Source organism: Pleuronectes platessa, chromosome 2, assembly GCF_947347685.1.
Source record: "Pleuronectes platessa chromosome 2, fPlePla1.1, whole genome shotgun sequence".
Lineage (NCBI taxonomy): Eukaryota > Metazoa > Chordata > Actinopteri > Pleuronectiformes > Pleuronectidae > Pleuronectes > Pleuronectes platessa.
The window spans coordinates 19,741,513-19,769,431 of record NC_070627.1 but is presented as its reverse complement, the minus strand read 5'-3'; the positions used below and the strand labels follow the sequence as shown (position 1 = coordinate 19,769,431).

The following is a 27,919-nucleotide window of genomic DNA, read 5'->3' as shown; positions in this document are numbered from 1 at the left end:
CGCGTGGGAGAGCAGCAGCAGCAGGGGGAACTTGGAAACTTCGCTGCGTTCAGCGGAGGGAGACGCTCTAGCAGGAGCTGAGGCGGCTGCTCACAGTCCTTCTGCGGTCGACAGAGGAGCAGCGGTCCGGCGCAGCGGCGGAACCATTTCCGGCTCAACATGGATGATTTGGGTAAGTTCCCCCGCTGCGACCGAACCTTTAGAGCCACGCGCGCGTGTGAGACTGTTTGCTGCTAGCGCTGATGCGCGCGACAGACGTGGACACCACCGAATTCAATGGGGGTTTTCAGAAAGTCGGTAGCGACGAACTCACTGTTGTGTGTTTGTATGTGAATGTGTGTGTCCAGGTAGGTTAAGTTGCTCCTGCCCAGCGCGAGGTAACGTGTCCAGAAAGGCCCGCGTGCTGATATGAGAGCAGCCTGGTCGCGATAATTAGCTTAATGGACATGTGTGTTAGCCAGTAGCTGTAGCGTCCAGACGTGTGTTTGTGTGTTGCTCCGGTGGCTGCACACACACCTCGTTATAGCCCCCCCCCAGTTAACCAGGCCTGCAGGGCTCCTCTAACTTTTCTCACCGCTGTAAACTAGCAGTCATGTAATCACTGCACCCTGACCTGCTGGGCCCCTCCTACTGATTGTCAGGTTTACATAGCCTGAAGGGATAGTTCACCTAAAGAGGGGAATTCACTCACTATCTACTCAGCACTGTGCCGAGGGAGCGGTGGGTGAGGTGTTTGAGTCCACAAAACACATTTGGAGTTTCAGGGGTAGACAGCGTTGCAGCCAAATCCAATACAATTGAAGTAAATGGTGACAACGTCTTTAAATGTAAAAGCAACAACAGAAAAATACCATAAAATGCCTTGTCGGTAAGCCCCGGCATTCATAGTCGACTGGAAACTGTCATTTACACCATGTTTTTAGCCTAAATGTCCTCTGATATCCTCCTCTGGAGCGGACACTTGGATGACATCACAGGAGCAGTATGGAGGCATTTAATATATTTTTTTTACGGTTGATGAATCGGTCTCTCCGTTGGCCTAGTGTTGGGTAGATAGTCAATTTTCATTTTTGGGTGAACTGTCCCTTTAACATCTAACATGATAGTTAAGATTCGATTTAGCTTAATTGTACAAGGAAATGCAGTTTTACATCTAACCATACGGTGCAAATAGTCGATTAAGGTGCAGATGAGGCAATATTTGTAGGGTAAAGTAACAGTGAAACCTCTGGTCAAAGTAGAGGAGATAGACTGTTTGTTTGAAGTTATGCTCAGTGTGGTGAGGACATCTCATTTGAAAATTTCTCACTTTCAGCCTGAATTGAGCTGATCTCAACAGTGCTGCATCTACACACACAGACAGACACACAGTATTTTTCTTCTATTTCAGTGAGGACACTCTGACATGATGCCCCTCACCCTAACCATCCCAACTAAATGTCTAAACCTGCCTACACCAATAGTTCACAGTCAGATTGCTGCATTTTAAACCCAACCTAACCCTAAATCTGATTCTAACCCTAAAAGCAATTCTTAACATTCAAACTGCCCTTTGAAAGTGGGTCAGTAAGCGGGGAACGGCCGAAATGTCCTCATTCTATGGGGTCTATGCTCAAAACAATATAAGTATACCAACACACACACAGACAAGTTTGTGCTGCTCTCATTGTTAGGACAGCGCTTTGAATTCTATTTATGGTGCACAGTCTTACCTAACAGTATCACTAACCTTAACTAGGATTTCAGAAATTATGTTTGGTCCCATTAAGACTGGATTTTGGTCCCCATATGGTCTACTGGTCCTGACACGGACACTGTTTTATACAGGAAAAGGCTCCTAAAGATTCTACAAAAACAAGCACACACAGCCACACTGTGGCAGATGAACCCAGGAGAGCATTGCTGTCCTGCCTGTGAGGAGGAGGTTAACTCAGTTAATTATCACTCATTAACAGTGGAACATGTAATGCCTGAGATCAGGTTGTAGTGACAGGGAGGAGGTGCGAGACTCACCCCATTATACTTGATGCACACAGCTCAGTTAAAGTGATTGCTCTCTTGTTATTAATTTGATATTACCGTCGTAATATTATAGTAATAATTCTTGTATGGACCAAACAGCCTTTCACCTGCTGTATGTTAGTCTTTGTTTTAGACCTTGACTGATCTTTCACAAATCAACTCAATAAAAATGTTTGTAAGCAAACAACTATGCAGGCCCTGTTCAATAAGATAAGTGTGCATTTGAATTAAAAGCATAAGGAAATAGTTAAAATTATAAATCTTCACAGTGCTATCGCAATCCAAGGTTTTAGGGATTTATTTACATGCACTTATTGTATAGTTTTGGTTACAAGGCTACAAGTTATACACTGGGCAACTGTAAAGTTAAGTTTAGCAGTACACAAGTGAATTGCATTGAAGTGGTCAGGCTCACTGGATGCTAAAAAAACACACCAGGATGCATTCATAAAGTCAAAGGTGATAAACACTTTTCAAATCCCATCCAAAACATGGACTTTCTATCATAGAAGAGACACGTGTGTTCACATTGCATTCCCACTCCTGGCTGTGTTGTCCTTGATGTCCTGAAGAACACTTGCATGTATCCAACTTGGGCCAAACCAACCTCTCCGGGTGACATGTTAGTGACAGGAGTGAGACTGTACCAAGAATATTGGTCACCTTATATCCAGTTTATATTTATGGATACCTTCTCAGCTTACATGGGTAAAGGGCTTTCCTTAAAGTAGCTGCTTAAAAAAGGAGTGTTACACAACCCAGTGTAATTACCATGTCACAGGGTTGTAAATCCTGTCATCGTTTTACCAGAGAACTGTCAAAATGTTGCACACTATACATACTCCGCCGCCCTATACTCCGGAGTCAGAGCGTTCTTTTTCCATCCCTCCCTATGTTTATGAAAATTAGAAGTGTTGGTGTTTTGATATGGTTTAAATGCACAGAGAAGATGGTCTAAACAAGCAGCTCGCAAATATTTGAAGTGAGACACAGCAGAGATCCATGCACCTCAGACACCAGAGAGGACAACGAAACGTACATGTATTTTTAGCCGAGGAGAGTCCTTCCTCTCAAGTGCTGCACAAACAAGCACAAAGTAACCCTCCACCAACTTTGTTTGCCCCTTCTCCAACCTGAATAGCAGTTATAACTAGCAGTTCTAACTAGTCCCACATTCCACTATTACATCAGGTTGGCTTTTCTCCCTAAATCATCTTCCCTGTGAAGATTATATATATATAATATAAACACAAACACACACACACACTTTATCCTTCTGCTTCCTCCAGCATCGACTGTGGGAGCAGACCAACGCTGCTCTCAGGCAGGACGTCAAAATGGATCAGGCCCACATGCAGGGATTGGGCCCCGGCCAAAACTTATCCTCTTTAAACACTGCACTGCCCCACCCTCTCTTCCCACTCCCCACCATTCCTGTGGTGAACCACGTAGGAAGCTGCAGGCTGCAATTTATTGACAGCTTAAAGTTGGCTGAGTTTGCAGAAGAGCAGATTAGCATGTTAGATCTGGATCAAAGCAGATTGTTGGGCAGTTTTCACTTCTGTTGGTAGTGAAAGTCAGTGTTGGAAAGGGTAACGGCAACACAATAGTCCCTTGATTTATTATACTAAAATTGGATTTATTTTATTTGTGTCCCCTCTTATTTGTGCAGTATTTGAAGTTTAGATGCTGTGGTATGTTCAGAGGCAAACTTTCACTGACCTGCCCTCTGCAGCTATCAGCGCTGCCAAGCGGTGCTCCGTGCTTCACTGCTCTGGGCTTGCACCAACAAGACATGAATGTCAAATAGCCTCAAAACTTAACTTCCTTTTACTGACTTTGATCGGCAGTACCTTTCAGTTCTTCCTTTCCATGTCTGCAAATACAGTAACTGCCCTCTTTCTCTCTCGCTGATTTGCTTCACTGTCACTTCAGTGGCATCATTCGATGTGAGGCGAATCCCCTGAGCCCTGTCAGCACAGCAGCTGCAGCGTTGGAAATGTCACTTACAGAATGGGTGTGGGCGAAATTGGTTTTTACTAACTCCAAGTGAGATCTGATGTAGCCTAGATTCAGTTCACTACCTAGTCTAAATTTAGTTTGGTTTATTGTTTATACACCAGATGAAACATCAGGCCTCTATCATGTGGATATTTGTCAAGTCATGTTTAAGACTGTGACATATGTCAAATATACCCCAGTGTTGGTTTTCACTCATATAAGACACAGTTTAAAGAGACAACTCAATACATTTATTCATCTCTTGTTTTATGTGACTAAACGAAATGCATTAGCCTTTTTAAGAATCACTATCAGATTTTCAGGCGTTTTCACCTCGTCTCAATAATGCGTAGAATGCTGTTGTGAATGATGTTGTGAATGAGTCTATGCAAAGAACCTCCTTCATTGTTGTGCATGTGTGGAAGGCAAATTCTCGCAGGTCATGTCTAAAAATGGCTTATGACATATATGTTGTGTCGTCTTCACCCCCTCGGGTTGTACCTCCCATTGAGTGGTTTGTAGACTAGTGTGCATTTGATGTGGGTGTGTTTTCAATTTGGGTGGGTATTAGTCTTTCTGTTTGAATTGAAAAATGTATGAACTGGTTTTTTTCTTAAATTTTCTTGCCAGTGCCACTGTAAGTTCATTATGGTAGTACTAACAGTATCACAAACTTCATGCACAGTACTTGACATTAGTTCCCTTGAAATGAACGTTCTTGTCATTGTGATTTATATCCACACTGCTGCTGATTGGGCGAGACCTCTGACACTCACCAAATGAGGTAAAACATACCCGAAGCCCGCTGCACGCCATTTTGAGTGAACATGATATTCAACCTGGATAACGTAGCAAATGGTTCAAAGGAGTTTGAGAGTGAACCTGCCCTAGGACTTGAACAGAAAGCCTGAAATACAATATGAGGCTGTGGATTTTTAAAAGAACTGAGCATTCATCCCACAGGAAGGTTCTAACAACAGAGGGTTTTATGCATTATGAGTGTGAGCTCCACCTGCTGAATAGTATCTAATGACGAGAGGATCAGGCATCTCCGATTCTGCTGTCTAGGTTATATTTAATAGTTTCAACTTGGAAGTTTGTGATGTCAGAAAGCCCCTCCGGTTTGCCTTATTTTCATTTAAGTAAAAAAACATAAATCACACACAGAAACAATGCAGCTTCTGAAGGTTTGTGACAATTGGCTCACTCGGCTGTATCTACTCCAGTCCATCTAGTTGATTTTTAAATGAAAATTCTGCCGCGCTTTGAAACGAATGGTTAACACACTTGTGCAGACCCTTTAAAACACATTCCTGATAGCAGCCTGCTAGTGTGGACAGGCAGCTCTGAAGGGGAAGCTGACTAAGCAGCAACAGCTCTACACTCAGCCAACCGTCATGTCATCCCTCATGGGTCCAGCGCACCACAACAACAGCCTGCAGGGTCGATATCCGAACAGCGGCTATAGTTTTTTTTGTAACCTGGGTATTAGTGGAAATCGGCCTTCAAGCCAATCAGAAAACCAACATAGAGTGTGGATCTGTGTAGTTTTAGCTGCAGACTAGTCACACAGTATAGTCAGTGCATAAATCAGTCATGTTCTCTGTCCTTCTGTTTTTCAGCTGAGTTCAATGAGCTCTCTTTATATGGCCGCTTCTCATTCAGCTAGACACATGTTTCATGACAGGAAGTGCCTTGAGTGACCTCTGTTGTAGTGACAGTCAGGAGGTCTTTTTGTCGCTAATATCAGAATAGTCTACATGTAGGTCACAGACACTATGTTGGTCATGCGTGACTTGTGGACATGTCTCATCCTGTCCTATTTTTGTTGACTTCCTTAATGTGAGCAGAGGGAACTGGTTTGCTCTGGATCTTATTAAATCCTGGATTCTGTACTTGGTGTTTTCACTGTTTCCTTATTTGTTTCCAGGCAACCACGGCAGCTCATTAGTGTGATGTACCATGTTGTCAATGAAAGGAGGTCAAAGTAAGGTGTCCTCATAACACATTTTGTATGATGTCTTTGGTATATAATATATAAGTGTAAACCTAAAGCTCAAATAAACCTTTCACCACAATGCTCTGCTTTGATGAATTGAGCTCCCCTCACCGAGCCTGACAGTGACTGACAGCTCAGTAGATGTGATGCTGCTGATCCTCTGATATGAGCTCTAACCGGAAACCAGCAGCTTTGCATACAGTAAAAAGATAGCTCACTAATTGCCAAATTGTAGCACAAGCTATAATGATCCAACCAGAGGGCTGTACAATATGATGATATTAACATTATATGACAGGAACGGTAAACTGACTATATTCATATAGCATTTTACCCAGTCTTATGGACCAATCAAAGTGCTTTACAGTCCAAGTTGAAATTCACTCACACATTCATCCTATTCTATTCATAGCACTTTCTCTATTTACACACACCACAGTCAGGGGCAATTTAGAGATTAGTATCTCAGCCAAGGACACTTTAGAATGCAGACTGGATTTGCTGGAGATCAGACCACCGACCTTCTGGACGACCCTCTCTACCCTCCGAAGCCACAGCTGCCAGGAAAACAACTTGACAGCAACTCAAACTCATATTGAGGATAGTGAACTTGACACAGAACAAATGGAGATAACTGAGCAGGAGAAGAACTCTGGCCAGTTGAGAAAAATTTCAGATTATGCTGCATACAGGTCACTTCAAAGACTCAAATGCTGCTTATCTCCTGGTTGGAGAGTCCACGGATGAGAACCACAGAATTGGTAAAATGCCTTTGCTGGCGGCACACCCGATAGGAGACATCTGCATTTTGCATCTTAGATATAGACGTGGCTCCTGTACGCTGTAGTGAAAAGGTATGAGTAATGATATGTATCGTTAACTGAATATGAATGACATCTATTCTGGATGTGAAGATTCAGTCGCCGAGCCTTTAACCAATCAAAAGGAAACTGCTGTAAAATTGTATTTTTGTCTTTTAATAATTTTGTCAGCTCTTTAAATGTCACATGGCCTTTAAAATGTACCTGCCTGGTATTTTAGGCTTTACTTTAATTGGCTGCTAAATAAGGTTGCGGGCTCTTGTCGCTGTTTTATTAGCAAATGGGTTTTTGCCAAGCAGGTTTCCTCTGGCCTTGGCACAGGTTTAAATACTCTCAGCACACTGCTGCTCCTGCCCTATTTGGGATAAAAAGCCATCACAATGAAGGCCTTTGATGAATGGGGGGGGGGGTGTATGCCCATGTGAGTGAAAGCGGGGGGGGGGGGGGGGTCAGATTATGTTAGAGCTGGATTTCTAATCAGGTTCTGGCTTGTTAAAGAGGATCATTCAGTTGGTCTGATCGACCCCGCTCGAGTTAATGACCGCATCAGTGATGCCGGGTCAGGATTACTACTCCACAGGTTTACGAGGGTGTAGGCTTAATACGATTTTACAAATGCAAACACATATATTCAGGCTCTGGCATTCAGATAGAGCTGATGTTTTCCAGTTGACGTATTTTGCCTGTTTTGAAGACCTCACTATCCCTTCCTTTCCACCCTCTTCCCTCTGCCCTCATCCTGCCGCAGGGGGACAAAGAGCAGCCTGTTTCTGGTACTGTGACCTACTTCAACCCAGAAAAAGACAGAACCAGATATAAGTGATTATGGGGAAAGGGAAAAATGTCATTCCATCCATCGGTCTCTCCAGGATATCTATCTTCTGACAATTACTTGGGCTGACAATGATCTTAGCAAGCATAGCAAAGTAGCTCAAAAATCGAGAATAATTCATGGATTCACATCTTTCAAGCACATCTCAAGATCTTAGTCAACGAGATTGTTAACCCAGAAATGCAAACATCAGCATGTTACGATTGACACTGAGGATATCATTATCGTGATGTTCACAGTTGAGCTGCTTTCAGACATGCACTGAACTCCGCAGATTCTGTGTTTTTTTCTCGTGTGAACGCAACTGTCCGAGTGAGATGCTCAGCAGTTGTTACAGACTTTATCTGCCTAATCTCCTAGTAGAAAGTCCATAGAAATCCAGGAGAAGTTGATGTGTGAACACGGGACAGATGCAAAAATGAAAAAAACGAAAAGAAAACATATCTCCCGGTGAAGAAGCAGTCTCACACGTGGAAGACACCATCGAAGATGTCAATAGAGTTTTGCTCTAATGACGTTATCGGGGTGCTGTAAACAAAATCATGTGATCTACGCAGCAGAGTTAATACATCACTTCATGTCTGTATGCATTAAGCCTTGGACGGTATCATTGACAAATGTCAATTTGCAGATGCTTATGTCTGCCATTCAACAAAACCCTCAATCTCAACATTGTCTGTAGTACCTTTTACAAAAGACACACTTTTACGTGCCGTTACCACTGTTGTTTGGACTGAAATAACCACAGGGGACAAAATATAAACCACAGGAAAGCTGTTTTCGCCCACAATCTACCTCTGTATTTCCTCTTCACTGTGGGGAACAAGAAAAAGGAAGTGGGGGAGAGTCTTTCAATAGTGTTCTTCTTTTGTCTAAATGTTATCCCTTCAGTTCTTAAAGCCATTTGTAGAGGTTGATACATTATTCATACTTTCAAACATCATTTAATCAATGATTTTATAAATTAAATTATTCTGGTCAGTAGATATTTCTTGTCCCTTTGGGAAATAGATTTTTTAGCAAGGTTGGAAAATCAGTCCAAACCAAACTCATAAGCCAGACAAATGTAGAAGAAGCAGCATCAAGCTAAATTAATCAGTTTGATTAAAGCAGACAGGAGAGAGCAAAGTGCATGTTAATCATCACAAGTGGTTTAGTTTGATTGAGACAACAATTTAAAAAAAAAAATTGTGAATGTTTTGTTCTTGAGCTGCACAAAGCAACGATTTTAACGCAATCCTAACACTAGAATTCATTAGAGCTTATAGCTCCAAAGTCAGTCAAGCCGCACCAAATTACACACACTCATAGATATCAGTCTCCTACATACGTTTGAGTGTGTTTCACAGCACAATCATCATTTGATTGACGTTCTAAGATGGGGGGTCGGTATAGATTGCCTCCTTGTTGTGATGAAAATCTTTACTTTCTACTTGTATATTATGTCGTAATATTCTGCTTCAGATTTGACATAAAGATGCGACATTTTACATAAAGATCTCCATCATGCCTCTTGTTTCAAGGCCCTTATTGGAGAGGTATTGATTCAACCTTCTAAACTAAAGGGAGGTATCTCAATCGCACGTGGACTCATCTAGACTGCAGCACTGTTATACATTTTGTCAAACATTCAGTCCTTTCTAGGAAATGAGACTCAGCAGCTGGTCAAAGGGTGTTACTTTCTGGTTAGAAATGTACTGAGATGACGTGTCAATTTTTTTTTCCGTTTCTTAGCATCTTCTTTTCTTTCAGCTGCATTCTCGTTAGTCTTAACTTCAAATACAAACAAGTTTATTACAAATGCTTGGGAAGAGACTAATTTCTAAGTATGAAGCATATGTACATCAATGTCATCTATGATGTTATTAAAGACAGATTTGATTATCTTATTTACTTAAAAAAAAGAAAAAAAAAAGCTAAGTTATCTGTAGGCCCATATATAACATTGGACAGGACACGTGTGAGCTGTCCCCCCCCCCCTCCAGTTCATATGCTAAGCTTAGGCTCTTGCTTCTTATTTAAGTTCTACAGTGCAAACTGCTGTGTAAGCAGCTCATACTCTTTAACTTAATGCAGGCTGTGGTGCCATTTCCTTTTAACAGCATCTGTAGCTGCACATTGATCTTAAGGAAACTCTAAGCGAGCGCTTCCTTAAACAGTGTAAAGGTGTATGAAGACTGGTGTAAATTTTATGTAATATAGAGCACGGGCTGGTTGGGTGGTCTGCATATGTCCTGCTGTGACTATGACTGTCATCCATCATCTTCTGTACATCCACTCACGTAGGTCGGTGTCAGGGTGAGAGGTATTTATAGTGGGCCTAGATACCTCATCCCTCTCTGGTATGTGTAGGCAGCCTGGCTAGGAGGCACCTGCATGCTGTGCTGTGGTCAAACTGTTGTACCTGTGTTTGCATGTGTGATTTAATTTCGCTTTTGAGAAGTGAGTGCCTGCTGAAGCGCTCCAAATGAATACAGGCACAGGCCTTCTGCTGTCTAACACAAGCCCAGAGGGGAGTAAAGCATAAGTGCATGTGCAACCATCTTGTCCTGATTTTTTTTCTTTTTATGTGAAGGGAGAGAGAGGGATTTTTCATTTATGTGATGGTCTGTCAGCTTGAGTCTCGTTGAAAGGCCAACTCCCTCACAACAGAACATGAAAGACTGTCACTTCACGTCCATGTGTTCTTGTATGTCTGACTAATAGAACTATAAATTGTCCCTTATTGTTAGTGTTTTTTGTCGTTTTTTAAATTGCCAACTGAAACACTGTCTCAATCAGAACAGACGATATACAAAATGTCTTTGTCTAAGAGCTGACATCTTGTTTTCTGTCATCTGTCCTATCTTGCCTTCAGTTCCTCCATTTCTGTCTCGCTCAGCTGCTGCGCACCTCACATTTCTGTGCGTCTCCCGCTCTTTATCTTGCATTAGGAAGACGAGCAGTGACATGTTAGGAATTCATATCTGCCAACCCTGCAACTTGCAACACATCAAAGGCAAAAGGGAAGAAATGAAAAGAATGAGAGAAGAGAGATGCAGATTTGGGGCGGACAGAGAAGAACACTGGTAAACCTGAAGCAGACACTGGATCTTGCCGGTTTACTGCTGATGTTCTTCCTCTTAGTTCGGTGTCAGCTCATATCTCAGTGAATGTATGTGTATGTGAGCCTCTCAGATAAAGACCTTTTTGTGTATCAGCCCTGAGGAAGGGTAAAAAAAACTAAACAGAAGTGTAGCAGGCTCTCACACACAACTCGACATCACCCCCTGCAGGTTATTCAAGCACCTTTCTCCTGACTTTAACTACCAGGGCTAAATAAAATATATATGTGTTGAGTAGTAGACAGCATTGATTCATTCTCTCTCTGCAGTGGTCAGCAGTAGTAGGAGCGGTGTGAAGCAGGCAGGATGAGGATAATGGAGGCTTGCCTCTGTTGATGTCCTGGATTTATATTGATCAAACCCCTGAGTGAAAGTGGTGCTCCACGATTGCTTCGTCTAATTAGATCTAATATATATTTTATGTTGCTTTTGATTGTCAACGGTTGTAATTTAAGTGCTGATCCAACATCTGTCCACACTTTCATCATAAATGACTTTTCAAATGGTTTCCTTTCCATAGTAAATTTCCGTTTTTTTAATTCATCCTTCCTTCTGCGACCCAAATATTCTCAGTGCCCCCCCCTCTCTCTCTTCCTCTGACTTTCTTGTAATGAGCCCCATGCGGAGCAGCGTTCATGTAATTAAAATGCACACCATTCATCTGGGAGGAAGGGAGTCTCCTTAATCTGCGTCAACCCACATTTTTAGCCTCTGAGGATCTGCCTGCTTCGCACCACGCACACACTCTTCCCAGTTTTACTCGCGCTCGCTCTCTCGACACTCACACCGCCATTCCTCATTGTTTCAGCCAAGCTGTGTCACCATGTCGTATTTAGCGTTGTGGACATTAAGGCCAACGCCATTTTCCTGTGTTCATTAGGTGCAAGTGAAGAGGGTTGTCTGTCTTCAATTAATATCGGCAGTTTGCTAGATGGAGCTGTGGGATATTTTAGGTAAGCAGGAGGAGATCTGTCGCCCTCTCACAACTGCCAGCTTCACAGAAACTTTGATCTTGCAGGGTTTTATCCCATATGAAATTACTTAAAGGCAGCTCCCTCTTTCATGCTCTTACTGAAAATGTATACTCAACTACAAGGGCACTAGGAGAGAGCATACCTCCACCAAGGCAGATTGGCCACTTCATCACCACACTGCACATGCATGTATTAAGTTGATATATATAAAATGTATGCAAACTGTTCATATTAAACGCACACTTTATAGTCATTCTCTAATAAAGGTGAAACGAATGTATGTACAGAAATCAGTTTTGATTCGCATAATTTTGATCATTATCCAGATCAGCACCAAATTTCTCCTTTGCATTGATATTAGCACAGGTGCAGACTTTTGTCAAAGATCTCTGCATTACTTAGAAATTCACAAAAATGTCAAAAAACACCTTCACCCACATCTTGCAATGTTAAGGAAAGTTATAAAAAAAAACTAACCCTCCTCAATAGATTCCACTTAAAAGTTAATTGGTTCTTCCTCGGCCCATATCCCACCCTTTCACCAAGTTTAAATAAAATCAGAACGGCAGTCTTTCCATAATCCTGCTAAAAGTCAAATGGCAATGAAAACATAACCACATTGACAGAGGTAAATATTGAACAGTATCTCTCTAAGATGCCTCTCATTACAAAGGATAAGATGGATTCAGGAGTCTCAATTTAAAACGCTCGGATGTCTAATGAGTTCTTCATTTTACTGTAGTTCCATTTTTGGTCACTGGGGAATGAGTGTGTGCTCTGCAGTCTGTGTGTCGTGGTATGTTCCCTTGGCAGAGGAGGCTGACACACCTCTGTGTGTTTGTGCAGTTTGTGGATGGGTCAGAGCATGCCTTGTATGCAGTGTTGAGCAAACAAAGACAGCCTTGAAGCTGCTACAGTTATATTTCATATTCAACCAATATCCTCTCAATTATAGGAACCTGCTCTGAGTATTTTGTTGAGGTAAATGAGCTGGGGATTTCAAATAACCTGCTTTATGATACATTAAAGTAGGTGCAAAGATCTGCAATGAGCCTAGTCCAAACTGAATATTTGTTTTATGTAGCCTGGAGGCTCGTGCCTGAGAAGTAACTCTATTTCAGAGCAGCAGATTCTTAATAACCAGGGTTAAGGCCAGTTCAGCTCCAGCTCTAAGTTGATTAACATCTCATATGAAAACCATCTGGACCAACATCTGTCGACTGAGGTCTCCACCAGCTGCAGTAAAAGTTTGTTCTGACATCAGTTACAGATATGCACCGAATCCTTATTTATTTATGTAGCTTTTCAGTGGAGTTTCTGATTAAGTCTTTCCAGGTTTTGGCCATTTCTCGGCAGGATGCATGAATGAAGTCAGAACTTGTAATTTTTTTTGTTTGTATGTCTTGATGTGACATCACAGAGATAAGATCAAATACAAGGAAACTGGTCGACTGTTGAATCATAATGTGTACAGTAAAATCAACTGCATTGTGGGAAATGTTGTAAAAAGGAAATGTTACACATAGGAAACTACAAAAGATTGACAATCTTACCTCTTCATCTTGACCAGAAGAAGAGTTCAGGTGCTGCAGCCTTGGGTGCACCGGCTAGCCTTTCTGTTGGTTTGAGACGTCTTTAAATTGTAGCTTTTAGCACTCACCATACTTGGTATGGACTATTAAGACGGATTGATGTGTTGTTTCTGCCTCCATATATCTGGGGCAGTTTTTTGCTGCCACCAGAGGATACAGAGACAGATCTGCCTGCAGTAGTGTAAACACTGGGCTGCGCTGTATCCATAAGGAAACTCGGTGGAATGTGCTCAGGCCTCTGTTTCCGAGTCTCTGCTGTGAAACCCAGTCAACTGGCATGTTAGCCATGATAACTATGATCACCATGCAAAGGCCAGGCTGGTCCAAGTGGATCTGGTATTGACCTGGCTCTACTGCTGCCTTGTCTCCTCGCTGTCTGGGGGACACTGCTGATAATACTGTGGTGTACTTAGCAGTCGTTCTCAGGTTAAAATGTGCAAAAGTATCCTGAGGATGAATGTTGAAGATCATATTTTCAAATCTCATCCTTGTCATTAAAGACGTCGCATCTAACATTACACTGTGTTCAAAGTGAGCGTGAGTCATGAGTGACTTAATCAGACTTAGTGCTGACGATGTGAAGGAGGGGCGGATTTTACTTTAATATACCTTTTGTGGTACCACTCCCTCAGCTGGGCAGGCCTCTGTTGATAAGAGCTCCGCTTGCTCTACACTTTGCTCATTTCACAACAGTGTGTACTCCACTGGCAGAGTTGGACAGCACGTCCTCAGGGTCGTCATTTACGTGAGTAGTGTCTCTTAACTTGAGCTTGCAGGCAGCTTGGTTGGACTTGGCATAGCACTGAGGGAGGTGGGGGGGTTAACCTAACCCCCCCACCGCTATTCATTTTAACCCTTCCTGCCCTCACCCTCCTGTCTGTGCTCTGTAGCACCCCCCCATCTCTCGTTCTCCAATGTCGATGGTAGAGTTAAGAAAGGCAGTTCCTTCCTGGCAGACAGTCTGTTTGGGTTGCTCTCTTCCTCCACATCTACTTCTTCTTTGTGTTACCTCCGCTTCATTTCTCTGGGTGTCTTTTTCAAAGGTACGTCTCCTCGTCGTGTTATTTTAGCTATAGTTAAGTCTTTCTTGACCCTGTGATTTATTTTAGGAGGGAGGTTTAGTGAAATAGTTACTGTTGAACACAACTTGAACATTTTATGATATGGCAAAAATATTAACTGTTGCTACGCGTAGGCTTTTCAGCAATGAAGAATAATATAACATGATTAATATGGTGCTGTACACTGAATCCAACTATGATTTATTTGGCTTGGACTCTAAGTTTCCCAATGTCTTTCATAGCCTGTACTCTTGTAGTAAATGGGTAATTATGTATATGTAGCAGTTAAACCTAAATCCTCTATTCATTCCATTAGATCCTGTTTGTTAGTAAAGTTAGGGATTTATTTTTTAGGTGAAATTCTACAAGAGAACTTAACCCTGCTGTGGTGGGTGAGCATGCTAAAATAAGCCCAGGTATTTAGTAATACAGTCTGTGCGCTTCATTAAATCCCCTATAATGTTATGTATCCTTCTACCTACTGGTTATGACTTTCCAAAACAGTGTTGTGTTCTTGGACTGTGTCGTTCTCTAAATACCAAATAACCTGTCTACACAGAGAAGGTAGCTGTTGACGTGTATATGGTAAATATGAGCTTGGATTCCTGGTTCCAGACCTGACGGCCACTCTTGGATTTAAGACATGTGGGCAGACAAGGGTCAATGAGTAACTGAAGGAGTGGCCAGGACCGTCTGCATGATTCACCTTACAACTTCACCTCCCCTGATGTCAGTGCAAATGGGGATTTGGGCGATTGAGAAAGCTGCTGCAATTATTTTGTCCTGTGTGGAAACCAAACTGCGGATGTTTGGCAGTGTTATGATACTAAACATACAATGACTAATACATTTTAAATCCGTTTACATTGGTCCTGGAATTTATTACCTAATTTCATTTTTAAATGTTTTTTTTATTTCTGATATAATACATTTTCTGCAGTTATATCAAATAACCAGAGGGAAATGTCTGTTCAGCCATTTCATTGAATAAAATACATTCATGCAAAAATCCTGTAAATCTAATATTGTCATGTGCACTCTGCTCATTAATATTAACTTTCTTCACAATGGTCTGATACAAGTAGAGATAATAGATAGTATCCAGCTACCTCAATATAAATCATATATCAAAACCTTTTATATTACCCTTCTCTGTCTGTCCGTGACATAATCTTAAAACAAGATGAATCTTCTGTTTTCCTTAGATGCTTTGTTGGCGGACCTTGAGTCCACGACGTCCCACATTTCCAAGCGTCCACTCTTCCTGTCTGACGATCCCACCTACTCCATCCCTGTTGGGGGTCAGACCCATCAAGACATCTGCTCTCCACAACAAGTCCCACCCACTCCCTCTGAGCAAGCCCTGAACGGACTGGATGAAACCGAGGTAAACGCACACTGTACATATACTGTATATGTTCCAGGCATAATGTGAATCTGTGTTGACCTAAAAAGTCAAAGTCATCACTTTTGAAAGTGAATTTATAAATGTTCCTCTGCACACTCTGCTCAGTCCTTCAGCTCGGCTCAGAGAAGTCCCTGGTCTGGAGAAAGCAGCAGTCCATCCCAACTCACTGGTGAGGAGGAGCACGTGTACAGGTAGGCTTCACAATAACTTGTACCCCTATTTTGACATTTATAACTGGGAATATATATAACATTTTTCTATTTAACTCTGTGAAACAGTGAAAACTTGAGTTGACCAGTTATCTTTTTGATTTTGACTTTGGACTCGATGGTAAACTGAAACACTGTCAAAATAATGCCACTTTATAAATATAGTAACAGTCTCAGTCCAGAGCTGTTTTGATGATAATTATTATTATTCTTTCTGATCTGTACAGTTTCCCTAATAAGCAGAAGAGTAGTGAGTCAGCTTCTGCCATGAACTCAACTTTGGGCAGCAACCTGTCCGAGCTTGATCGTCTCCTGTTGGAGCTCAATGCTGTCCAGCAAAGCACCCCTGCCTTTCCCACAGAAGGTAAACACAGAGATGAATTAACAATTTGTAAAATGTTCTCTTATGTTTCTTTGAAAGAACTCAGATTTTGAATCTCTGTATCTATGGTACTGCAAAGGAATGGCTTGTGCAGTTGATATGTGTGCAGAGATTCATGTATCTTTTTTTGTCCTGTAATAGAAGAAGCAGCTCCACCACTGCCTGCCAGCAGTATCATCCACCACATCCACGAGAATGGAGTCTCTACTTCTGGCAAGGCGGGACCACATATTTTGGAGAAGCCGAAGCGCGGTGTGACAGCTCGGGGAATAGAAGACGTACGACCAAGTGTGGAGAGCCTTCTAGATGAGCTAGAAAGCTCTGTGCCATCACCAACGTAAGAGACAAGCAGATTAATTATGCCAATATATTTTGATGTTTTGATTTTATTGTTTAGGTTTGTTTCCCTTGAGTTTTTTTTATATATTTTGGGCTCATACCAAATATCCCTTTAGTCCCACACCTTTGGTGTTGTCAGATGAACAAACAGATGGACAAGAGGAAACACCAGCACAACAACAAGCCCGGATGTCTGCCTCCTCTGCCACACGAGAGCTGGATGAGCTCATGGCCTCCCTTTCTGACTTCAAAGTCCAAAGCAATGTGAGTAAGCTTCGCATGTGGGTAGAGATTGGTCCTCTGCAGTTTGCACACTTGACGGAGTGTGTTTATTTTTGGAATTGTGTGTTGGCAATTCTGTTTAGGACTACAGTATGCTGCATATGTTTAAGGGTTTCATATTCAACTTTCATTTTTATTTTTGTAGAAAAGAATTGGATCAAATACATGTTATCTGGTATTTTGTGAGGTTGAGTTGGTCTCTGATCTACAACAGAAATTATGGTTTACTGAGACAAGATTTTCTCTGTTTCACACCTTCTGTACTTTCACCAGCAGTTTACACAGATTTCTCTTACAAATATAAGCTTTTGCTATGTTGGCATAACTAAAGTGATTGTTTGCTTCAATAATGGCGTGCGCAAAACCAGACTCTTAAGTGTAGCCATCAAATTTACAACTAGAATGGAACTTAGTAGGGCACATACCACCGCCAAAGTCCACCTTCCCTTTAAATTCAATCAAGCTGCACCAAATCCCACACACTAATAGATATCAGTTCCCTAAATCTGCCAGATTCTTCCTTGATCAAGATTTTCTCATTATTCCTTGGGAAATCAGTGAAAGTGTTAAAAAAAACACCCTCTTTGAATGTTAAAGTATTCTTTCTTGACCCATACTGCATCCTTCCACCACATTTCTTCAAAAAAAATTGAATGGTGATTGGACAGGAGTGAAAACATAACCTCATTGGGGATGGTCATAATACTCAGTCAACAAATTGCAATGAATAATATGTATATTATTTAATGACAGTGGTTGGTTGTGTTGATATTTTGTTGACTCAAAACCCTAGTAGTATGTTAGATATTTGGGGATGGTGCCCCTGCATGTCTAAGGGGAAACAATCAAAACTTATAATATAAATAGTTTTATATTTTGGTTGTATATCAGAAAACAAATGAGAATCCTCTATATCTCTAACCTATTATTGATCATTCCCTTCATTCTCAATGTATTTTTCCTGGTCTCTTTCTCTTTTCTCCATCACTGTGTATGTCTTGTCTCTGTATGTACATGGCAATCATCACATCATTGCATTCAATTCAGTCTGGCTCTCAGTTGTCTATAAATCAGGAGGCACTAGACCCCTCACTTGTAGCTGTTTCACCAGTTGTCCAAACAGAAACCACCTCATCTTTATATCCTAATATTGATTCACTGGATACTCCTGACACTACTCCCACCTGTACACCTCTTCCACTGGAACTCCATATAGATGAAGATGGTAGTTCAGCCAATACCACTTCAGCTGGTTCCACTGTAGTAACTGCATCGTTCAAGTACTCCCAGATCCAACCGAAAGGTGATGGTGTGAGTGTGACCCCTGATAGCTCTCATGTGGAGAACCTCAGTGTCTCCAGTAGTGAAGTAGAAAGCTCTATGCAGATGTCAACCTCTAGGGTCATTGCTAGTAAAGTCTCAAGTCCAGCTGGAAAGAGTCCACTTACTGTTGGTGGAAGTTCTAGTCCAACTCCTGCTGCCTCGAGCTCCAGTCCAGAGGTAGTTTCCAAAAGCCCTAGTCCTGTTACTGTGTCTAATTCTAGTCCCACTCTTAGAGCCGAGAGTCCTAGTCCACCTGACCTTAAATGCTCCAATCTAAGTCAGTCTTCAAAGAGTCCAACTCCAATTTCAGTTAGTCACAGTTCAGAAGCAGGTTCGAAGAATCAAAGTCCAGTCCCAACAAGTACAGAGGTAGAGCCTAAGAATGTGAGTCCAGTCACAGTCCCAAGACTTTCAAGTCCAGTACCAAAAAGGCTTTGGAGTCCAGTTCCTGAGAGTCCTGTGTTAAACATTAGAAAAACATACACTCTTCCAGACACCGGTAGTCCTAGAACTTCACCTATTTCACTTGCTGCAGTACCATCAAATAGTCTGTATCCCCCAACCACAGCAAAACATGCAGGTGAGGGTATGTATTTAACATGGCCATGCCATGAGCCTTTATTGGATGATGCTTTAGATAAACTCCTTACCTCTGACTACCCCGAATTGGGTGAGAACCAGCCACTTGCTTCCTTTATGCCTGGATACGAAGATGGATCATGGGAGGGAGAAGATGGGCTTTACCCAGATCTGAGTCGAGAGGGAACCCTCACACCCATGACTGAGTCCAGCTGGATGGAGGAGTGTGTCACCCCCTCCACCTGCCCCGGGACACCAGATGCAACGTTGGACCTGCCCACACAGCAGCCCTCCGCTGTGGAGAGGCTATCTGCCTCTGGCCAAGTAGGAGGATCGGCTCGACCCTACTCTTCCAAAATAAGCTGCTTGCAGATAGCTAGAGAGGCTTTAGGACCCAATGTTGTCTTTATTTGACCATGTTACGCAAGATATTAATTGTCTCTGACAATAATGACAGGATGGCTGTTTCAGAAGGATGTTCTAGAAGAGGGCACCTCTAGTTGCTGAAACAAGCTTATTTTGGGAGAGCAGCTCGTACAAATACCCCAGGAGCTGCGCAATAGTACAAAACGTTTTGATGAGAGAAATTCCTCTTATATCTGTGGTGTGATGCATGTGTTGTCATTGCATAGCAATTACAAAATGGCTTGAAGGAGAAGTCTCTCTTTGGAGACTATTTGTGTCTGATGCTGAGGGTTTTGCTGAAAGGATGTGTTGACACGCCCCTACTTGCTTCAGTAGACACATTGCAGTGTTAGTCACTGGGCCTGACCGATCATGTTTACACAACAAATGATGTAACCATTGACTGTCAATTCAGCACAATGATACAGGCTGCACAGTAAAGCGGATATTAAAATTGTTTGCCAATGCATATTTGGTTTATGAACATGCATCTATGCTTCTTTGACCTTTTGGCCCTGCTTTGGCATGTGCTGACCTTTTGTGAAAGCATTTTGTGACTGACTTGTGCTGTCCCCATATAAGCTATCCAGCATGCTGCGCTGCCGATTCTTGATTAGTTTTAAGTGGACTTAATAGTAGAGAATGGATTTGAATGGAAGGCTGTGCTATAGCAAGACAATTTTATAAACCTGACAAAACCTGCAGAGCATTTTGTCAAAGCCAGAGCTTGAGCATTTTTGCCACTTGAGGGTTTGAATCCTGTGCTGGGCCTGTCCTGTTTTGTGATTGCAATCCAACATGGAAATTCTGGTGAATGGCACAACCCGAGCTTCCCACACATCCTATTATCTACTCTCCAGCTCAAGTCAGTTATCCGACGCACCAAAGAGATTTCCAATGTGCATCCGATGTTCAGGGAGGGACTGTTGCGGCGTAAAATGGGACCAATCATTGTGAACAAAAGCAACTCGCAAGATCGACTCATTGATGAGCTGCAGGGGAAACTGGGGATAGGGCGAGTGGAGCGCCAGCGAAAACAACGACCCGATGACTGGCTGGCGGAGGGAGTCATTGTCATGTCCAACCCACTGCGAACACGTGAAGATGGGGTCCGGCCAGCTGTGAATAAGGTAGACATGAGGAGCACAGCAGAAATAGTCGGTGCTTTCATGGATAATGTTAATGAAGAGTTGGGTCTAGTATGTCCCTTAGTTTTTTTCACATGTTTTTGGCCTGTAATTAATGAATTAACTAGCCAAAATTAAAATGACTTGTTTTCCTCCCCAAAATTGTATTTATTTCTTCACAGAGTTCATTGTGCAGATTTTTTTTTTGATAGCCATTTCTTTTCGTCAGCCTGGCCCTGTCTCTTATCTGTTTGCTCTCCTCTCTTTGCTGTTTTCTTTTTCTTTTTCCTTCTTCCCCCAGATCCTCATTCCTCCTGAACCATCTGCCCCACAGAGAAAAGTCCTGCCCCCTCCGCAATCACTCCCAGCACCAAAAAAGCCACTCCCTGTCAAGCAGACTCCTCCACCGCTACCTCCTCCCCCTCCAACCCCTCCTCCTCCTCGAGAACCCACCCCTCCACCCCCCAAAGAGCCAACTCCTCCCCCTAGGGAACCCACGCCTCCCCCTGTCCAGCCCCCTCCCTCACCTAGCCCCCCTCCCAAGCCTGTCACGCCACCTCCGCCTCCCAAGGTCTTTGTATCAGTGGGGTGTCAGACTGACTACGACCCAATCTTCCCACCAATGCAGGCATGGGTCATCTCTTCATCTGTCCCTATCCTCTTCTCTGACCATTACTCTCTTTCCATTTTCTCTCATTCACTGTCTGTCTCTCTCTCAGACACACACACCAACACAAGCCATGCAAACAGAACCGTTTGACTCTCTGTTTACAGATTGTTTATTTATTCAGTTCAAATCCAAGCAGTTTTATAACCTCAGTATAAGTGTGAACTACAAACATTGTCTGGTCATCCACTTTGTCAATGTCACCTCGCCTTTGGTGTGGCCTAGGGGGTAGAGAGATGGTTCTCCAACAAGAAGGTTGCCGGTTCAAATCCCACTCTTCTCCATCTGCATGCCGAAGTGTCCTTGGCAAGATACTGAACCCCTAAATGGCCCCTCATAAATGTTGAGTGTAATAATTGTAAGTCGATTTGGTCAAAAGCGTCAGCTAAATGACATGTAATGTAATGTCTGCTCCTGCCACATTGCAGTAGATATCCTCTAAAAAGCTGTGTCTGAAATCCAGTCAGTCCACGTTATGAGGGGTGCTGACATTCAGGCCATTGAGACTGAGCTCCCTTTTCTAATTCTAACATCTGATGGCGCCAGGAGCCATGTGTTCAGAGTGGAGTGGAGAGTTTAAGAGCTTAAAGTGTAACCTCCCCATGTTCCTGTTACACTTACTCTCCTGCCATGAGCAGGAATGGGTAGCTTGCGGTGCAACTGCAACCTAATCTGCCACATGACAGCACAGTTACCATCACAATTATAGCATCTCCCACTGGACTTCCGTCAACAGGTCCCACTAGGTTAGACACCAGTGTGTCCTTGTTGAATACCATGTCACCTCAAGTCTTTTAGCAGTAGTTTTAGACTTGTGGAGAGGTGGATTGACATGAGCCGCATAATATAAATGCGTATGTATTTTGTCAAGGGTAAGTCGTGCGTGCGTGCGTGCGTGCGTGCGTGCGTGCGTGCGTGCGTGCGTGCGTGCGTGCGTGCATGTTTGTGAGAGAATACATAAACAGAGATGCTATTTTCTCTCTTAGTGGAATGTAGGAATCATGAAGCTCGAATGACCAAACCATCTGAGAAGGTCTGTTTGCTTTCATTACAGAAGCCAAATGCACGTAGATGCACATTCACATGCAACATCAGACACTGCAAACATGGACTCTGGAATATGCATATTAAAATATACTTATCCATTAGCCTTGGTATTATGTTTAATTTAATTTAGTTTTAGTGCCATATCGGTAAATATTATTTTTCTATATGAATTATAAGTGAAAGCAAGTCTGTTTGTGTTGCTGTGTAGACCTTGAACTGAATATCACAAGCTCATCTGTAGAATTATTGAGTGTAGTGCCATTAATTATTATAGAGTAATTTCTGTTTTCAGATCCAGTCCCAGGGAAAGACGTCTCCCACTGCGCCCCCTAAACCAGCCAACAAGCTGGACAACATGCTGGGAAGCCTGCAGTCAGACCTCAATAGACTCGGAGTCCAGACCGTGGCTAAGGGCGTATGTGGAGCCTGCAAGAAACCCATTGTTGGACAGGTGATGATAATACTGAATCAAACAAGTCATTCAGATTCAAACAAGACTACAGTTAGTTGATGTACTGAATGAGAACTTGCATATGTTTAGACATGTTTTTGTTAATATATCATCTCAGGGCATTGGAGCAAATGTGAAACATGATTTAAAGTACCAAATGAAAGGTCATAGCTGTTTTTTGTTGATATTATTGTGAAAATGGTGAAATACATTAGTGTAGCTCAAATCAACAATAACCAAAGGGAGGTTTTCTCCTCAGTTGTATTTTCATAACGATTGTCTGTCTATCAACAGATCATCTGTAACTTATTACCGACAGGATATTGTCAGCAGTTTATCAGCTATGATAAGTTATTCTGCTTTCAATTTAAAAACAATGAAGATTGACCAAATTACAGGAATTTTGTTCATAAGAAACATAAAGAACACTAATCCACTAAAAAGAACTTGGGTTAAAATGAATATGGATCAAAAGATAGATTTATTGAGGTTTACATTTGCCGCTGTGCTGGTCTATCTCCTTTGATTCTTGCCTGAAAGGCTGCAGTGATGTTCTAAGCTCAGCAAGGCCTTGCCCCCAACAGCTCATTTAATTTTAATGCTCTGTCTCCCCATACCAGGTGGTGACAGCCATGGGCAGGACATGGCACCCTGAGCACTTTGTGTGCACACACTGCCAGGACGAGATCGGCTCCAGAAACTTCTTTGAGCGAGACGGGCAGCCATACTGTGAGACAGACTACCACAACCTGTTCTCACCGAGATGCCACTACTGTAACAGACCCATACTGGATGTTAGTAATTAATGCATTCACACTCTGACACACACACTAATATATATATATATATATATATATACTACATGTGGGTGGATAATAATATTTATTTATTCATGAACTAATGGATTAAGGCCTAAGTGGAATAACTACTACATATGATAAATGCTGCTCTTTCTCAGCAGACGGTCAACATGAGCTGTGACACAGATGCACACACGCACACAAACACACTAACACTCACACACTCATACAGTAGAGGCAGTAAAGGGAAAGTGACTTGTACTTGTGGTACGAATGCAGTCAGAATAACACATAAGTTCATGTTACTGCTTACTTCTCTCATCTCTCAATTGTCAGTGCTCAGTCATATCCTCATAGTGACACACTCCCACCAGGGTGTTTACAGCCGTTGCACCTATTCACACATTCACACACATATGCACACATACACAGTACTAGAGATGATGGAAGGGAAGTAGATATTAGAGGATTAGTGGACTTAAACCTGGGGAAAAGCCAACATATGTCACTGCCAAGGTCTCCATGTTCATCAGTGTTAGTCTCCCTCACACACACTCACGCTCACACACAGCTTAACTCTCACTTCTTATTTTTTTTCTCATATTTCTACGTTTTTGTGCTTTTGTTACGGTGCTTGATAGATTTGGTAATGTTTTAAATTTCTAAGGAAACCACTGAAATATCTAAAAATATATATTTAGGGCAAAGCTATATGCATAAATTTAGCACATCGTTGACAAAGGATTTCTCAGTTCTCATTGTTTGTGATTAGGTTTGGTGATGCCTAGATGTGCCTGTAGGGTTTTTATGTAGTTTTTCTAATTCTGTTACTACTTCAGTATAACACCCTTTTTTTTTAACATTGCACCCCCTGGTGGCAGAGTCAAGAATCATTGTTAAATCAAATGTTTCAGCTTTACATTGAGTAATTCTTACCCTGCAGCAGAGACTTGGTTGTTGTGGGTATTTTCAAATGTTGTGTCAAATGGACAGTGTGAGTGTGTTTCCAGCTGAAGTTGCAGAGAGATGCAATCAGTCTGGAAAACATGAGCTAACTGTCATATCATCCCGGCACCTCTCACTGGCCTCCCACCCACTGATGTATTACTTTCTGCCATAATAAGAGACCTACATATTTACATGTTAACCTTTTTTTTTTTTACATTGGAGTAGCATCAGAAGTTATATTTATAGATGACACCTTAAGGCAAAAGTGTGATTGTCTGCTTTTCATTTGCTTCACAGAAAGTTGTGACTGCTTTGGACAAGACCTGGCATCCAGAGCACTTTTTCTGTGCCCAGTGTGGAGCCTTTTTTGGACCAGAAGGTATCCGCTTCCCATCAGTTAATGACTCAATACCTGTCTGTTTGTGTGGCCTAAAAGCAAAGTTGAATTTCCATTGCTCTAAGATGCTGACAGTGTTTGTTTGCTGTCCTCTAGGTTTCCATGAGAAGGATGGAAAAGCCTTCTGCAGAAAGGACTACTTTGACATGTTTGCCCCTAAATGTGGCGGCTGTGCCCGTGCCATCCTGGAGAACTACATCTCAGCCCTCAACTCTCTCTGGCACCCTGAATGCTTCGTCTGCAGGGTGAGTCACTTGACTTTTACGTTCACACACAGCTATCTTTAAACTGTAACTATTATCCTGGAAACCTGATTGTATGCATTCGATTTTTGGAAGTAACTTTGTTTTTGTATATATTTATATTTCCTTGCTCTAGTGATCCATAATTTCTTTTTTTATTCTTATTTACTTATTAACTGTTTTGTTTTTGTTTTTTATTGATCTATTTGGTACTTCTACACATAAGCATTACACTGCATGTTTTACCTTTTATTTTTGTGCATGTGATAAATAAAAACACTTTCATCTATTCTGTGATGAATTTAACCTCTTTCAACCTATCATCATAAATTCTACCTCCTCTGATCTGCAGGAATGCTTCACGCCTTTCATAAACGGCAGCTTCTTCGACCACGACGGCCAGCCGTACTGCGAGGCGCACTACCACGAGCGCCGCGGCTCTCTGTGCTCTGGCTGCCAGAAGCCCATCACCGGCCGCTGCATCACCGCCATGGGCAAGAAGTTCCACCCCGAGCACTTTGTGTGCGCCTTCTGCCTCAAGCAGCTCAACAAAGGCACCTTCAAGGAGCAGAACGACAAGCCCTACTGCCACGGCTGCTTTATTAAACTCTTCAGTTAGGCTGTGGGTCTGTGTGTTAGCGTCTGCACACATCTGTGCTCGTGTTTGAATGCACATGTGGATTTGTTTGCCCTCGGGTCGGTGAAGTGGTTTTTAAGACAGAGGGTGGGTAACATCAACTCAACACTGTGGGGAGTTTCCTGTCTGTCCAACCTCTCAGGTTTGACATTCCACACTTTTGCTAAAACATTTTTAAGACAGCCCAAAGAGATTTTTATTTAGAGGTTTATTCCTGTGTGCAGCAATGAAAATTTGCTTATTTCCCTGTGTGTGTGTGTGTGGGTTCATATATAAACATACGAGATAAGCCGTAAAACTTCCTCAGAGCTGTGATTTGTAAATGATTTTATTCCCCCATCGCAGGGCAAGACCTTGCACGATATGGTGGTTTTACAATATGCAGGTATGAGACGGCTGCTTGACTGCATGGACCACGGCGAGTTGACTTCATCCGATTTAACGTATGTGGAGTGTTGAATACCCAGTGCTTGGCCAATGAGTGTTAATAATCTATGAGAAAGATGTATTTTTCTACCTTTGGAACCTGTTGATGTGCCATTTTAAAATAACTATGTAAACACTCCATATGTACAGAACATACACACACAGGCAACTCAGTCCTCACTTCTTTCAAATACCAGTCCAAACTCTTTGCACACTCCAACCACAGATCTTTTGATGAAACTATCCTAAAGGTGCATTTTACAAATTGGTCTCATCAGGATGTTATTTCTTATTTTTCTACTGTTTTACTATGACAAAAAACCAGCTGTGTTTTCAGTTTCAGTACATACAAAGGTGTGCTTTTGTGACTTCATTGTTTCACATATGGAAGTGAAATCAGTCAAAGACACTGATCTTTGTTTTGTTTACTCCAGCAAAGAGTGTTATTTACATAAATATTGTCAAATGAAATTCGACCTTTACAGCTAGTGCTGACGAAAGGTAGATCCATGTCAATAACATCATACTATGGTTTCTTGATTTTAAGAAAAGGGTAAAACAACGATATTGAAAGTGAAAATTTGCTCTTCTCAAAAAAAAAAATCTTCAGTTTAACTTTTTCCCCTCGATATTTATCCTATGCTACTCGTTATTAATATCAAGGATGTTTAATGATTTCAAAATTGGTTGTGCATTTGGCTAACAAGCATGCTACTTTATATTTTGTGGAATTTAATCAGCACTAACTGCCAGTTGCTGTTACAATCAGAATCAAAACTTATATACAGTGTGTTAGACGTGACTGAACCGTGTTTTGTCTCAATCTCTGATTATTGGAAAATATATGCATTTCTGAGCTGTTCAGGTTCAGGCTGGTATGCAAAGAGCTGGCTCTATTGGTGAGAAGGGTAACTAGGTGTTTACCCCCCTCACACACAGACACACGCACACACACACACCAGTTGGATTCCGGTGCGTCCCACTTCCAAGGAAACGCAGCCCTCAGTGTTTTTATTTTGAGTCGTGAGTTATGATCCTGCTGAGCCAAAATCAGTCCTCCGCTCACTGATGGAAACTGGATTTTGTGTGTTTGCTGGTTCAGGAATCAGAATACCGCCCGGGCCGAGCCTTCAGCAAAATTCATGTAATGACTAATTTCATCTTTATTTAGCTTGCAGCTCTTTTTTTGCCATATGAGATGTGTTGCTTTTTGAGAATATTCCTTGTCTTTAATTTTGATCACTAGGTGTGTAAGGAGTTGATACACATTATTTACATTCAGATTGATTTTATGTTCAGAAGATGTTTGTGTTCTTGTGCCAAATGTGTCGATGCAATAAGGTCTTACACACTGGAGTTCTCTCTCCTGTGGTCGGACTCTTTTCCTGGGCTGAACCCTGGGAGAGGCTTCACCTGCTGTGGTGCATCTTAACTCTCACTTTACACTGTAATAGACAAACCATGGAGAATATCCTCTGTGGTGTCAACATGTAGCAGACTGAGATTCACAGGTAGCAGGGGCTGTTTGAAAGACGTTTGCACCTTCATTTAAAAACTGTGTATGCCTAAGAAAATGAAACCGGAATCACCACGTGTATATTTATCTTCTTACAGTATATTGCCTTATAGTTTTTGCTCATGTCAAAGAATAAAACATTTAAAAAATGAGCATTTTACTGTCAATGAGATTAAGTGAACTTTTCTTTGTACATGGAGACATTCATGTGACCTTTACCATTTGAATTTTCTCATGAGCCATAAATTGTTTAGGCTTTTCTTGTGGGTGGGTCCTGACCGATTGATATAACTATTTCAAATGAAATAAATACTTTATTTCTGCCATT

General features: G+C 42.0%; 1 protein-coding gene across 2 annotated transcripts; it reads left to right on the top strand.

The window, feature by feature from the left end:
* The first annotated feature begins 2 nt into the window (after positions 1-2).
* LOC128453214 (paxillin) lies at positions 3-27,919 on the top strand. 2 transcript variants are annotated; one of them, XM_053435974.1, is made up of 11 exons: positions 3-172; positions 15,612-15,793; positions 15,920-16,005; positions 16,251-16,387; positions 16,547-16,742; positions 16,861-17,008; positions 22,467-22,625; positions 23,246-23,419; positions 24,671-24,752; positions 24,867-25,015; positions 25,365-27,919. In XM_053435974.1, exons 1-11 carry the CDS (start codon positions 160-162, stop codon positions 25,629-25,631), a joined length of 1,593 nt encoding a protein of 530 aa, XP_053291949.1. In that variant the 5' UTR covers positions 3-159; the 3' UTR covers positions 25,632-27,919. The 2 variants fall into 2 exon arrangements, with proteins under 2 accessions (XP_053291949.1, XP_053291956.1); XM_053435981.1 differs by lacking the exon at positions 3-172 and adding an exon at positions 14,234-14,388.